This window comes from Oncorhynchus mykiss, chromosome 27 (genome assembly GCF_013265735.2).
Source record: "Oncorhynchus mykiss isolate Arlee chromosome 27, USDA_OmykA_1.1, whole genome shotgun sequence".
NCBI lineage: Eukaryota > Metazoa > Chordata > Actinopteri > Salmoniformes > Salmonidae > Oncorhynchus > Oncorhynchus mykiss.
The window spans coordinates 27,845,832-27,861,185 of NC_048591.1; the positions used below are offsets into that span (position 1 = coordinate 27,845,832).

At 41.2% G+C, this 15,354-nt stretch overlaps 2 protein-coding genes across 4 annotated transcripts; both read right to left on the reverse strand.

The window, feature by feature from the left end:
- Positions 1–5,501: 5,501 nt before the first annotated feature.
- Positions 5,502–9,484, reverse strand: LOC118944703. Of its 3 annotated transcripts, none has more exons than XM_036965079.1 (4): positions 8,219–9,484; positions 7,942–8,029; positions 7,535–7,676; positions 5,506–6,610 (listed from the first exon to the last, which is right to left on the reverse strand). In XM_036965079.1, the coding sequence occupies exons 1-4, from the start codon at positions 9,473–9,475 to the stop codon at positions 6,304–6,306; spliced, it is 1,794 nt and encodes a 597-aa protein (XP_036820974.1). In that variant the 5' UTR covers positions 9,476–9,484; the 3' UTR covers positions 5,506–6,303. The 3 variants fall into 3 exon arrangements, with proteins under 3 accessions (XP_036820976.1, XP_036820974.1, XP_036820975.1); XM_036965080.1 differs by having other exon boundaries at positions 5,507–6,610; positions 7,544–7,676; XM_036965081.1 differs by lacking the exon at positions 7,535–7,676 and having other exon boundaries at positions 5,502–6,610.
- A 1,213-nt stretch (positions 9,485–10,697) lies between these two features.
- On the reverse strand, positions 10,698–14,337 carry LOC118944652. Its single transcript, XM_036964657.1, has 8 exons — positions 14,115–14,337; positions 13,462–13,563; positions 13,057–13,114; positions 12,665–12,812; positions 12,533–12,569; positions 12,017–12,300; positions 10,922–11,768; positions 10,698–10,703 (listed from the first exon to the last, which is right to left on the reverse strand). The coding sequence occupies exons 1-8, from the start codon at positions 14,121–14,123 to the stop codon at positions 10,698–10,700; spliced, it is 1,491 nt and encodes a 496-aa protein (XP_036820552.1). The 5' UTR covers positions 14,124–14,337.
- Positions 14,338–15,354: the final 1,017 nt, after the last annotated feature.

Consider the following 15,354-nt stretch of genomic DNA (forward strand, 5'->3'; position numbering starts at 1 on the left):
CGATTAATGCCATTACTAAAGGAGGTAAGACGACATATAGCCGATATCCAGAGACCCACCCCCTAAAGGTCATTATAGCCGTCCAATTTATATTTATTTTCCTTTAACTGAGAGGGATGGGCTGTATAGCCTAACCTAGGCCTACAAATGTTTCAGCCTACTTTTATTTCCCTGTTCTTTTGTTGTTGTTGCTATTATTACTTGGGGTTCCCTATGTCCCTCGGGGGAGGTATATGTAGGCTTGGCTATTGATTTTATTTTTCTCCCCTCTTTTACTGTGGTCTGGACGAGGGCAACTATGTTATTTACTCAATGCGGGGTGGAGAGGATGTGGCATTTCTTTGGTGGGGAGAGGTGTTGTGCGTTGCTAACTGTTCCCGGTTTTTGTTTTATTCGGAACACAGAATTGAGACTGAGCGGGGGGTAATAGATCCAACGGGATGTGTCGAGTTGTTTGGGAACTCGGCTGGGGTGTTCAGAGATTATTATTTTATGTACACCATTTATTTTCCTTTTGTGAACGCAGCTGTAATTACCATCCATTTTTACCCAGCGATGACTTGCACTAAAGTTCGATTACTGCTCGATGACTAGTACCTTGAATCTATTGACATGGAACTGCCATGGTCTAGGGCATGCAATAAAACGAAAAAAGATACTATGTGCTCTAAAAAAGGAAAAAGCAGACATCGCTATTACAAGAGACACACTTCTGTGATGCTGAACATGCCAAACTCAGCAGAGCTTGGGTGGGACAGGTGTATTTCTCATCTTTCAAATCAAACAGTAGAGGCACAGCCATACTTATCCATAAAAATGTTCCATTCATAATTGACAAAAACATATCTGATCCAGAGGGGAGATTTATTTTGATAACTGGGTCACTATATGGTCAACCAATTACTATATTAAACATATACGCCCCTAACACAGATACTCCTGCCTGCCTTCATTGTCAAAAATTATAACCCTGTTCAATGAGCATTGTGTCTCCATAGGCGTGGTGGCTGGAGATTTTAATTGTACCCTTAACCCAACCCTAGACAAATCATCTCAAGTCCCCACCACAAATCCTAGATCTGCAAAGATGTTGAACTCTCTTACTAAAGAGATGGGACTGATAGATATCTGGAGAGAGACTAATAGCTCATCTATGGACTATACATACTACTCTAATGTCCATAACACCTACTCCCGTATAGATTACATTTTTATCCCAAAGAGTTTCATAAATTCAGCCACTTGTACAATCGGACCCATAGCACTTTCAGATCACGCCTTTGTCCACCTCCGCTTTGACCTCTGCAAAAACATCCCAAGGTCAAAGAGCTGGAAATTCAACACCTCCATGCTATCAAACGAAGCGTTCCATACATTGGTAACTACATGGATAGACAACTACACACAAGACAATAAAGATTCTCCTGTTTCTCCGGCCACAATGTGGGACGCTGCTAAAGCCACACTAAGAGGTCATCTAATTGCATATGCTTCCTCTAAGAAAAAAGCAATGGAAGCACACAGGCTAGATCTTGAGAGGGAGCTGGAATGCTGTGAAAAAATACATAAACAATCCCTAGACAGCACCTCCTGGAGTCATCTTAAAGCATCCAAAGCCAAACTGAATTTGGACTACACTCGGGAGATAAAAAAAAAAGTTTTCTTTACTAAACAGAAATACCATGAGTATAGCAATAGGCCCAGTAGATTACTTGCTTACCAATTAAAAAAGGAGCAGTCAGAGCGTACAATCATGGCTATCCGAACAGCAGAGGACGAGGTCACATATGACCCAAAAAAGATCCATTTAACTTTTCATGATTTTTACTGCAAACTATATACCTCTGAGAGAAAACACACGGAGGCAGAACTCCACTCTTTCCTAGAGGGAATCTCGCTACCTAAACTATCAGAGACCGACCAAGAAGATCTCCACTACCCCTTCACTCCTGAGGAGATCCTGGAGGCAAAAACGGAGTTCTCTCAGACTCAATGCACACAGCTCGCATTACAGTGTTGCTAAAAAAAGACAAGGACCCCCTATCCTGCTCGTCCTTCCGGCCCATAAGCTTGTTGGATTTCGACTATAAAATAATTACCAAATTGCTCGCCAAAAGACTTAACACTCTTCTTCCCAAAATAATAAAAGCGGACCAAACTGGATTTATTAGAGACAGATACTCTTCTGATAACATTCGCCGTCTTTTTGATATTATTGATCAAGTAAACGCACAGAAGACCCCTGTCCTACTGGCTTCACTGGATGCTGAGAAGGCGTTTGACAGGATGGAGTGGAGCTTTCTGTTTTCAGTCTTAGAAAAGTTCAATATGGGCCCAAATTTTATTAAATGGATCAAATCACTATACTCTCATCCAAATGCCATGGTGACTACTAATGGACTGAACTCTGACAGATTCCCTCTGGAACGGGGCACAAGACAAGGGTGCTCGCTGTCCCCGCTGCTCTACTTGTTGGGGGCGGAGCCTCTGGCAGAGCTGATAAGGAGCAATCCAAGTATTATGGGTGTTTCTGCAGGCGGCCTGCAGCACAAGATTTCGCTTTACGCGGATGATGTCTTGCTCTACATATCCAACCCTGAGAAATCCCTCCCTCTCATTTTAGACACAATTGCTCAGTATGGCAAGTTTTCAGGTTATAAGATCAATTTTAACAAATCCACTGCCTGCCCTCTCAATATTACACTCACCAGCTCTATGAAGACACTTTGTCCTTTCCAATGGAAAACACAGGGGTTTCATGACACCAGATCTGAATAGCCTTTTTAAGGAAAATTATCTTCCACTCCTGGACCGAATCAAGAACGATCTCCAAACCTGGATCTCCCTCCCAATTAGCTTAGTAGGAAGAATTAATGTAATCCGTATGAACGTCCTCCCTAGACTGAACTACTTATTTCAGATGCTCCCATGCTATCTCCCAGTAGGTTCCTTTTTCAAAACAACTAACCAAAGCATCACCAAATTTATATGGGGCAATAAAAAACCTAGGATCAAGTTTTCCACTCTATCGAAACCTGAATCTAAGGGTGGTCTTGCCCTTCCCTCCCTTCAATTGTACTACTGGTCTGCCCAAATCCGCAACATGCAAACATGGATCACAAACAGACAAGAGTCAACGTGGATTCAGATAGAAGCCCAATCCTGTGGTTCATTGCCCTTAAGCTCAATTATATTCATTAATAACTTTAGTGAAGTGGGCAACATAGCCAAAACCTTTGTGATTTACAGCACCCTACTAGCGTGGAGGGACTGTAAGAAATACCTGGGCATTTCCTCCCAAATATGTTCTCACTCGCCTATAGTGGGCAACCCAGACTTGCCAAAAGCCCTGAGGGAGGCCAACTTTAATCTTTGGCATACTCTAGGAATCAGGACCTTTTCAGACCTATTTCATCAGAAAACCACTACACTGAAATCCTTTCAAGAGCTCTGCAGTGAATTCGATGTGCCAAGATCCCATTTTTTCAAATATCTTCAAATTAGACATGTAATTTCCTCATTTACCTCCAAGAGGAGGTTTAGAACTCAGTTGAATGAAGTTGAAACCCTTCTTGTCACAGCACAATCCATTAAAGGCAAAATATCTTACATCTATAGACTCCTTTCTGAGAAAGGAAGCTCCTCCTTTACTCCTTTGAAAATAATCTGGGAAAAGGACCTTGGTCTGACTATCAGTGATGAGTTATGGGCGGAGGTTTGCGACAGGGTATACTGCTCCTCTACCAGTGTAAAAATGAAAGAATCTAATTACAAATTTTTTTACACATTTTATTATACTCCTTTGAGACTCCATAGAATGAAAACAGATATGTCTCCTAACTGTAAAAGATGTACCTCTGAAAGTGGAACCTATATGCATGTATTTTGGAGCTGTAGAGAGATTGCCAGATTCTGCTAAGAAATGTATTCTTCTATTGTGGGCCTCAAATACCCCTCCTACATTTAAAATGTGGATTGACCAGATTGTTGACTTTCTTCCTCTTGAAAAGCTCACTTATGACCTCCACAAGAGACAGCCCAAGTTTGATAGACTCTGGTCTTCACTATTCAACTATATTTCAAACTGGACAGAGTGAACAGGGTGACTAGGGAAATGCGCAGATACATGTTGTGTAAGGTACTGTAAAACCTAAAAACGAATTATTGGCCCGTCGTCTCAGCGAATGCTTGAAATAGCTGATAAGAACCTTGATAGTGCTGCTGCAAGTGTTAAATGTTTTTTTGTGTGTTTTTATTTTAATTTCGTTTTTGAGTACGTGTGCACCAAGGAAAATAAATGCTTTTATTTGACTTTATCATTCATTTTAATTGTATTTTTATTTTTTCATATGTATTATTATTTTTTGAATTTTTCTTTTTTTAAAGCCTGTGAATGTGGAATGTGTTTTGTTGGTTGATTGAAAAACAAGAAAACTTAATAAAACTTTAAATTGAAAAAAAAAAAAATAGCACTGTTGTTCTAATCATCAGATCGCAGGTATTCTGATCTTCACTGTCCATGGTGCTGAATCTGGCTGGGTAGATTAGTTTGAATGCTGAAAACTTGTTTGCCTACATTTAAAGGCCCTGTGAAGTCAAAATAATTGTATTTCATATTGTACAACAGCTGATGAAACTAACACTGTAAATGTGTTTTACAAAAATGTGATCGGGGTTGCTTCCTGATAGTTCTGGTTGAAAATACAGAGCATGTTCCTCTGCCCAGGCCTTGCTGACACTTGCCAGATCTTACACTGCCTGGATAGGTATTTTGTGTGTCAGCTAACCACACCATATGTTATAGCAATCTGTCAGTCGATGACACAATGGATGACTTGGCACACAACCATTGGTTGATGCATGCAACACCTGAGCAGGGACACATTCTTTTCACAGCACTTCAATGCAAAGTCATTTTCGTAGAAGGTTTGGAGAGCATTTTCACTAACCCTAACCCTTTTCCTAACCTTAACCTCAGTTTCCTAACCTGCTACGAAAAATTCACTTCGATATTGAAGTGCCATGAAAAGAGAGTTTCTCACATCTATACAGCACCTTCTAATCAGCAGGTTTGCATGGGCGAGAGTTTTGGCTTTCCATGGCGACATCACCATGTGTAAATTGGTTTATAGACCAACGACAAAGAGAGTGCCAATAACAGCTAGTTTTAATTTCCTCTCCACACTGACCACTCCCAGACAGTCCTAGCAAAATTATTGCTTGAGAAAGTTTTTTTTGCAAAAAAGACATTTTTGACCATTTTCATCGTAATCTATTACAGTAAGGTACTTAATTGTTACCCAGAAATGATTTGATATTGATATAAAAACGTCTGCTTTGGGCCTTAAAAAGATATGTGCACTACATACTCAGAAATCACATATATTGACATTTTAGAATGTATTTTATCAAGAAAGTAAGTTATACATGTCTTTTTTAATCTTACTCTCAGTTGCAAATAATTAATTTGGCTGTGGTTCATTTGATTTTCAGCACAACCCTGTTTGATAACGTATAGTATTATAGTGACTTCTTGTGGTAAAATGTCAAACTCACAACTAAACTAATTAAAATTGAGGTTTTCTTTACCCTGTCTTATCAAACAGTGCAACATTTGACTGATGAAATAGCATTCTTCTAAAATTCTTACACTTCTAGATGCAAAATACAAGTCACTATTCCAATACTGTTTGATTCTGCCATTTTTTAAATACATTTAACATTTCAGTTAAAAACCCTTTGGATAATATCAACATTAATTACTTAACATCTTAACACATACACACCATGTAAATATCAATAAACAGAGGAACACATGCTACAAATAGTTAGTGACTACCTACCAGTCAATTAAATTAGATTATTCAGAAAAATAACATTGTTATAAGAGACAAATTGTCTTTAGACAACATAAATGACTGCATCTGGACACAGGTCAAAACTACTCTGCCGAGCTCAAGTTACCAGCTATGTATGGTTTCAACACTTACATTTATTGAGTTATTGAAAAGTATCCTACAAACATTGTTCGAATGTGAAAGTGATCAGGTTTTCTGAAACAGGTGTGTTTGTATTGAAGAACCCTGAGATTGTGGACAGTAGGACTTGTGTGAACAGGTGTGAACAGACTGAAGATAATGATGTTTTCCTTTCTCTGTCTTTCAAAACTCAGGAACAGTTTGAATGTTTTTTTATTGTAATTTAAACAATGGTATGGATGATTAAGCTGGATCTTTCTCTCTGAATCAGGAGTGCACTTTCATTCTCCCAATTTTTCCAAAAGCCCAATCTGAGCAACCTTTGCTATAAACCCTGTCTTTCCCATTGTTGTTTCAAAAGTGGAAAATGATCAATTCGATAATCACACATAATGGGCATTTCACAGCCAAGACTTTTGATCCTTCCCATCAAGGCCATGTTGGCCAGTTTAACCTTCACCCGGTCCCTCTCTTCCGGAGTCCTCTTGGAGGTGCACTCCACAGTAGAGTCGGTCTCAAAGGAGATGGCTGGGACGTGAGTGAGCAGGTGGCCCCCAGCCTTCTCCTGGGCCATGGGCGTGGGAGTCTGCAGGACCAGCCCGTGCGTCGCTTGTTGATGTCGAAGGTAAAAGCTAAGAGGATACACACAAACATTGACCATATAATGTAATGTTGTTACATGTAACTAACTAGCTTGACTTGCCACCGTGTGAAACATGTATGCTACCATATGTTACTAAAAAGAGCTGACAATATTATAAAATGTAATCCAGGAGTTTATGTTTGAATTCTGGTTCTCTCACAACACAAGTCACTCAGAAAAGCATCTGTAGGCAGAAGCATGCTACATGTACATTTGGCATTTGAAAAAACTACAGCTGTGCTATGCTACCGGATGCAAAATGTATCTGTATCATAAAAGTGTAGTGCAATATTCCCTTTTCTTGCCACACACACATACTCTCTCTCTCACTAGGGACAAATGTTTTGGCTACTTGTCCAGAGAGGTTTGAGCTTTAGAAGTGGATCTGCAGCAAAAGTAGACCTTTATTGCCATCTACAGGTCAAAGGTCAGACTGGAATTCAGTAAAATGTAAACATGGGCGATCCACAGAAAATGGAAATGTGTGTGTTTGTTTGAGAAGTTAAACCAGTTAATTCCCTTATAACTGAGTGTCCTGCATCATGTATTATTTTATTGGTTGTAAATTAAATACTGTTTATGTTACAGTACATGTATTTTACACTGAATCATTGATATCTGGTTGAATGTTGGTTGTGGGACATATCTGAAGTACTATGTTCAATGAATCACACTGTGTGTGTGTGTGTGTGTGTGTGGGTGGGGGGGTGGGAGGGTGCATGTTCTATACATTATTCAGGACAACATTACTTTGTTAAGCCTACACCGTGACTATGACTGCATAATAAACTAAACTAAATATACTATGTATTTTCTAATCAAATGTGTTAACAGGGCAACAATAAAGAAGACAAAGGCCATCAATTCAATGCAAATATTACTGTATTAAAGGAAATGGTTGTATTAAGCTTGCTTTGAAAACCGTTTGAATGGCTTGGATAGGCCTATGGAGATGGTGGAAAACATCCTGATTAGAAGGGGACGTTTGCGAGGCTTCTCCTGTTGAGAGGTGGAGGGAAGACCCTCTGGGAGTCCAAATGTGGCAGGATGTGCCACTATGTTGGGCGACAGAAGAGAGAGAGAGTTGACATGCACTTTCATTTAGAAATGATGGTATATTGTATTCTTAGTTTCAACTCATTATTACTTTCACAAATAAATGAGAACCAGAATCTTGAGATTTGGAAACTATAAATAATTTTACATAAGAGATTACTATCGATAATATATAATGTACTGTATATAGGGTTTAATATTTTTGCAATAGCAGCTTTGTACACCAATATCTCAAACAGTAAATGTCCTGCTGTATGGACTTACACATGATATCTTCAGCAGTAGTCTGGTCTTTGGATTCAGAATGGCGGGAATTCTTATTGGAATCCTTCTTGTTTCCCATCATGAATGGCTAAAACAAAAACATGTCAAAACAACTGTCACAGCAGAACAATCTCACGGTAATAACGATCACATCTTACACACCAGCACAACAAGATTTATAAATGGTTTTGGAATTAATGGATGGTTTTACATTTTCTCTAAATAACATTGTTTACTCACATTGACACAATTGTTAACTTAAATAAGTGTGATGTACCTTTAAGTTGAATTTCAGTCTGGCAAGCCTTTGTAGGAAAGACAGCTTCCCTCTGGTAGCCTTCACATCTTCAGCCATGAGAAGAGCTTCTGGCCTGGTGGCATCGAAAGATGTTCTTGAGGCTGCTCTTGATGCCTCGTTACAACTGTGGAGAAGCTCCTTGCTCAATGACTTCACAAGAATCCTATTGAAAGTGGAGTCCTGAGTCGACACGGCCAGTTGGAGTATTTTCTCTGAGCCAAACTCCTTCAACAGATGTTTGTAGACGGTGCTGTATACTTTGTGACTCTTCAGGTTCTTGGGATAAGCTTGGGTCTCAGAGCAGCCTGACCATGCACAGAAGGCAGCTATAACTTTTGGAATCAGGTCTTGTGACGTGCGTGTGACGTCAGTTGGGTACAGATCAGTTTGGGTTTGGATTTTTGACAGAAGTCTCACCACTAACATGCTGATGAGGCCGGTGAAGTCATCATCACCGACTAAGTTGTCAGTGGATGGGGTTGAAAGCGAAGCAACATCCGGGCTGGTTGAATTCTGATCACAAACAATGCTCTGAGGTACACCGAAACAACTGATGGTATCCCTTTCCTCAGCATCTATGTTGGCCTCAAAGCCTCGTGCAGCATTGGAGGTCCCACTTGTTGTCATGCTGATGGCGGAGAAAGATGGCAGAGGGTAGGACTTACCACTCAGTAGACTGCCTATATCAGTTAAAGTTCCGGTTGGAGATGCCCCTATGCTTTGTGCATCAGAAACCACAGAGTCCATGACCTGGCTTACCATTACTTTGGTAAACAGGCTGACTGTGTCACTAAATGCTGATGTAGAAAAAGAACATGAAATCCTATCTTCAGATACGCTAGCCGGCACACTAACTCCCTGAGCCAAACTCATTGAAGCTGTAGAGGGCACAAGGCTAGGAAGCAAGAGGCGCTTCACAGACTCCTCTGCAAAAAGCTGAACCAGCTTGTAAGCTGTGGGCTTCCCCACCGTCTTGTCATTCCTCTTCAGCTCAGTAAGGACTGTATCGGATGCACTCTTTCCAGCCGCCACTGTCAGAACCAGAGGGGTCAAGTTGCTCTCAGAAATGATGCGGTTGACTTGGTGAGTAAGATCACGTGAGAGAGCACCAATCCTACCCTGAGATATGAGCTCCTCCAGTCTTGCTATTGCAGCTGATAGATCAGGGTGGAATGCAACCTCCCCTTCTTCCTCTGGATGTACCTCCTTTATGATGGTATCCACTATTGCAGACATGCTTTCCCTGGCATCACACACTGATGTTTTTGGCTTAGTAGATTTGCCCATGTCGATGACTGAGCATCTCACAATGGGCTGAGTAATACTCTCTGGTAAATCAGAAGAGATGGGAGTGCCAGGGAGTGAAAATTCCCACTCTGATTTCTTTGATCTGGCAGATGAGGATGACAACGAGGAGGAAGAACGCTGTGGCGCTTGATAGATCAGTTCCTCACCACATTCACTGCTTACCCTTTCAACATCCTTCAGCATCATTCCAACCACATTCTCTATTTGTGAAAGCGCAGTCACCGTTTGGTCAGATTTTGACAGCTCTTTCTGAATTGAAACCAGAATATGGCTGAGGGTCTTTTTGGCTTGAGCCGTTGTTGCTTTGACTTGATTTTGCCATGTAAAATAATTCCTCATCTTTGTCTTCACATTGTGGTAAATAGTCTTTGCAGTTGTCCAGATCTTCTTCTCAGATACTTCCAAACCAGACTGTGAGCCTTTGGGTGTGGCCTCAGTGTACTCTGAGGTTTTCTCATCACTCTGTTGAAGCATAGAGTCTGCCTGCCATAGAGTAGTAGAAGACTCTGTGGGTGGGAAAAGGCTCTTCATGTCATTTGTAATTGATCCAACGATTTCAAAAGCAGTTATATCTGTATGCCTTAAGGAAATTGTTGATTTTGCTGGCAACATCTGAGAATCTGTCTGGCTGGAACTGACTTTGCTGGGAAAGCTACTGACTGATTTGATCAGTATTTTTCGCACTTCGTTGGTAGCGTTCTTCTGGAACTCCTCACTGGAGAGTTTCTCAATGACTGAGGCTGGAGTATCTCTTAATCCTTCCAACCATGAAGAACCAGACACAGGCATGTCTTCTAGATAAGACATGACACTGTCCAAAAAGCCACAGACTTCAAGGGAGTTGTAAGAGGAACCCTCTGCAACAGATGATGTGCATTCCAAATCTGCCACCTCTGACCTATACATGGTCACAATCTGGGACAAGACCTCTTTGGTGCAGGGCACCATGTTGGAATCACAGAGAGACAGTAATGGTTGAGAGTTCTCACTTTGGCATTTACGGAGAGAACCAAGTCCTGTTGAGTTGACCACTTGCAGTATTGCCTCAATCTTACTGGTTTCAGGTTGCTCTGGTGTTTTCTCTCCTACAGAGTCAGTTGAATCACATCCATCAGATAAAGAAGATGAACTACGTTCTGATATAGGGGATTCACTCCTACATGGGGAAGGCAAGCTCAGGATTGAAACAGGCAGATCACTGGAGTCAGTATGCTCCAGAAGCACAGCACTGGAGTCAGCTTTTTCCATAAGTTCTTCCCCTTGGACTGGAGCTCCACCCATTCTGAGGAACAATGTCTCCAGCTTTGCCTGAAGTCTCTCGCAGAGTCTACGAGCTGCATGGAAGGGTTTCCGCTTTGTCGTACAGTGTCCCACTTGGGTATCTCTCTGGGTGCTTGTTGGCTGATCTAATTCAGCATACTGCACAATGTCCTTGACATCTTCAACAAAGTTATCAATTATTTTTGATGACTCAGATTCTACTTTGGTCTGTATGAGCTCAGTGGCCGCAGAATCAAGGATCCTGTCAGATGGGCTAGATGCATTCATCAAGCTTGGAGTGGTACTAAACGAATGAGAAGGTTGAACCATACCAGAGATATCGCTCATTAACCTTCTCACAAGAATTTCACTCACAGCCTTTGAGGCTTTGGTCTTGAACTTCACACTAAACAGAGTGCCAAGATTTTGCATCATTGCTTTGCAAGATGTACATATTATGTTCAGCTCCTCTGGAACAGGAGAGTCTTCAACATCCAGGTGCTCCACTACAAGGTCACTGCCAGATGCCAACATTTTAACTTTCACAGCCACTTCTCGAAAAACCTTAGCCAATTCCGGATCTTCTTTTTCCAATTCACCCACCATCTCTGCGATAACAGTCATCACTTCTTCTGTTGCAGGTGGAATGCATGACTCTAATACAGAGGTAGAGCTCTGGTCCTCTGGGGTGGTGTGATCATCAAAACATTTCTGGACCATGTTGACCATTTGTTCAGCGGCCTGGGTACCAGAAGAAATAGGGGAGGACCGCCCTGAAATGGCTCTGCTGATGGTCGCAGAGAGGGCAGAGTTAAGCTGTTCGACCACCACCTTGATAAGACCAACAGTCAGCTCAGGTGGGCAAGAGGACAGGATATTATGATCAGACAGTTGCTCCTGGACACTTTTGATGATTCTGTCCTCTGTCATTCCCAGGAGGACTTTCACTGAGGTCTGGGAACTTTAAAACGAACAAGCAAAGCATGATAATTCCTGTCTTAACTTGGCAAATCGGTCAAGCGTTGTAATTTTAGTATTCTAAATATCTACATGTCCTTTTGATCGCTTTACATGCTCATTCATTTGAATATGCTCAAAGGCTGACACATTACATGTTGTACTACATCAGATAGAGTAAATTGCATTGGCTAACACTGGGATAGATGATCTCGGTGAAATCCATACATGAAAACCTTGAGGGGAACATACCTCTTAGAAGAGGGTGTTAGGGACCTGAGATGTTGAGCCCCTGTGCCGCCCTTATACATTTTCTTCGCCAGATATCTAACTTCCTGGATGAGCTCCAGTCTTTCCTGATCAAAGGCATCAAAGGATCTTGCACTGCCACCCCTCTTGGGTGAGTCAGTGTCGTCGTCAGCAAAGTCCTTTACCCCAAGTACGCGGGCCAGGGCTGGCAGCAGGATCTGCAGGGTGGTCTGTGCGATGAAGGTTACAATTGTCTTGCACAATTTGGCAAGCTGTTCCTTCGTCATCTGATTTGAACAAACATAACAAAAACAGTATTTTCAATGGAACTGTGATGTAAAGTATTCTAGATCGAACAGAATGCATTTGATCAACATTGTTATTCTTGTCTGTGACTGAATTCAAAGTTTGATGAAGTCTGACAGAGAACATGAATAACAGAATATGACTTGATGGCTAATCTCTGAATTCAACAGATCATTGACACATCAAAGGTCAAAGGCAGGTAGGGAAACTTACAGGGTTTTTTAGTCCTTTGTAGATCACTTGCCACTGCCTAGACAATTTAAAATAAGTGTTTTAGTTAGTGTTTAGTTCCCACTGCACAATATTTCATAAATGTTGAACATTACAGAAAAACTTTTAACATACTCATCAGTAAGATTGCGCAGGAATGAGATGAGGATTGGGTAGGAGTATTCCATCTCATCCTTGTTGCCTGGGCCGAATGCAGCCTGAACAGCTTTCTTCTCCAGGAGCTCAATTACAGATCCTCTATCCAGGTGTTTATTCCTGGAGACTAAAGATGTGATTGCCATAGAGGAAGTAGAAACAAAATTAAAGAGAAATCAGACGTTTTATCTCTTAATACTCCGATTTCATTGTTTTAGGGTTTTAGAATAGGCCTATTTGAATAAAGCTATCTATGTGACCTTTCTTACTGATTACAGTAGACTACAGTTTCATTGAAAATGGATAGCACAACCTGCACATCACAGACAGAATAGAGAAACAATGTAGTACTACAGAGGTAAATCTCTGACCTGCATCGTTGTCAGTGCCCAGCTTCCTTGACATCTTGCCACTCCTCTTACTTTTTGCCTAGGATAGAACAGAACAGATTCCAGAGCTCAAATGATAGCAGACATGTAACACCAGGGCCCGTATACATAAAGTTCATCAGATACGGTGTGTGCTCAACCTTGCCCAAATAATTGTATTCATTATGATCTCAAATGCAAAACTGATCCTAGATAAGCACTCCTACTCTGAGACAATTTATGAATAGGCTATGGGCCAGGTCAAAGCAGCTCTTAAAACACGTTTTGAAAACTGCTACTACGTATGTTGTTATCTGAGATATATAGATATCTATGGTATGACTGCTATCAGGTACAGAGTGTAACCCAGTAGGCCTATGATGTGCTCTGTCACTCCTGCCATCTTACCTTCCTTCCCTTCTTGGCCTCCTCTTTGGGCGTGGCCACCGGTTCTTCCTCAACAACTTCCTTTCCTTCCCTCTGAGGATCACCATCCTCCCTCTGTGCTACCTGAAGGACAGACATTCCAATAAGTAATAATATGTCAATGTCAGAGTAGATCTGTACAGAGGACATCATAAATAGAGCTACAGCCATATCAGCGCTAAGCTGGTGACTTTATAAAGAATGGTACATTTGCTTTACAATATGTTATAGCTTTTTACAAGAAATATCCGCTTATATTGCTTTACCCTTTTTTACTTTCCCCCAATATTGTATGAAGTAATTTAGCTTACCCTTTCTTCATTCATTCAAGCTATTTTATATCTCAAAAAGCATGTCCTTGTCTGTGTTGGTTACATTCAAGTTGAGTTCAGGTCGAGAGTGAGGACAATATTGCAAGCAGGGACTGTAATTTAGGGCTACATGCTACGTCATGGAACGTTAGACCTTTATGACATCACAAATAGTATTTTTAGGAAGAGCGCGGGAAAGGTTACTTGCCCACTCAGTAGGACTAGCTAATATTGACAGAAATTTCCCCGTCAAACGTTTTCGATTGCCTTCCATCGAACATGGTCCTGCCTTTGCAATATTGTCTCTCTTGTGGATTTACTTACGTATGACATGTAGGCTTACTGTGTCGGATCAAGTTGATTGATCTGTCCTAGTCAGCCTTAGGTTGAACCCAAAATCTTCTGGGAAATATTTGTTAATAATATTCATTTCAATATCGTTTTATTCTTTGATTTAGTCCCAATCCAATCCTATTGTTGGCTGCCAATCCCCACCAAATATGTCATTGTAGGACATACTGCAGCGGGAGAAAGTGAGAGCTGCAACGCGGCCGCGTTCGGTGGCTCCTTCAGTGCAGAGGCAAGCGCGTATGCCAGTGCCAATAAAGCCCGGGCTTGTGAGGCAGTAGTCTACAACGCTGACAGGCAACACCTTGTCATTTTATTAACTCACTAGAATTACCTTGTCTTCTTCATTCATTTCGATTGCACTTCCTTTCGTGGTGAAATTAGTTTTGATTACTATTAACTTTAATCTACAGAGTTTAAGTGTTTATGTTGCCCACGTCATCATGTGATGCTGTGAGCAAACAATTTATCCCCAGCCTTCCTAGATAGGCCTGGGCTGCATAACACTATGAATCTGGGAAAACATAACACTTAAAAAAAAGTTTTACAGTGCAAAAATAGCGTAGGCCTACTTGTGTACTATTCAAATCCACACTAAAGCCACACCTCTTCACACAGACGTACCCAGATTCTGTTGTTTTAGCTTTAACCTCTGTTAAATTCACTTCCCTGGTTAATCTATCATCATGTTTCGTGTTCTCCATGGTTAATCTGTCTCTATGTTTAGTGCACTTTAATATAGCCTGTTTACTTATTTGAATGTTTGATTATATTGCTTTTTATCCTGCAGATTTTGTTGTGGATTTAAATTGACTTTGGGTGTCTTGAAAATCACTTAAAATAGCACTGTTGGGGATCACGTGACCCTTGGACGAGATGGCCGCATGAACTAAGAGCTCCGCACAAGTAGTTTCCAATTCCTAATCTTACCTCCACTCCAAGTTCAAACTCATTTAGCTTTAGTAAGAAAAAGTCATGGCGGCGACACTACAGGTGACATTTTTACCCGGACTCGAGTATTAGCGACGGAGAAAGCCTCCAAGAAGAAGCTAGCTTCAGAAAAAACTAGCGCCATTAGCCAGGAGCAAGAGAACCCGCTCCCCCACGAGGCACAACGAATGCCAACCTCGCACTCTGTCGAAGACATCCTTTCTGAGTTGAGATCCCAACGTACAGAACTAAACACTAAATTAGATGCCATTTACTCTCAGCTCAG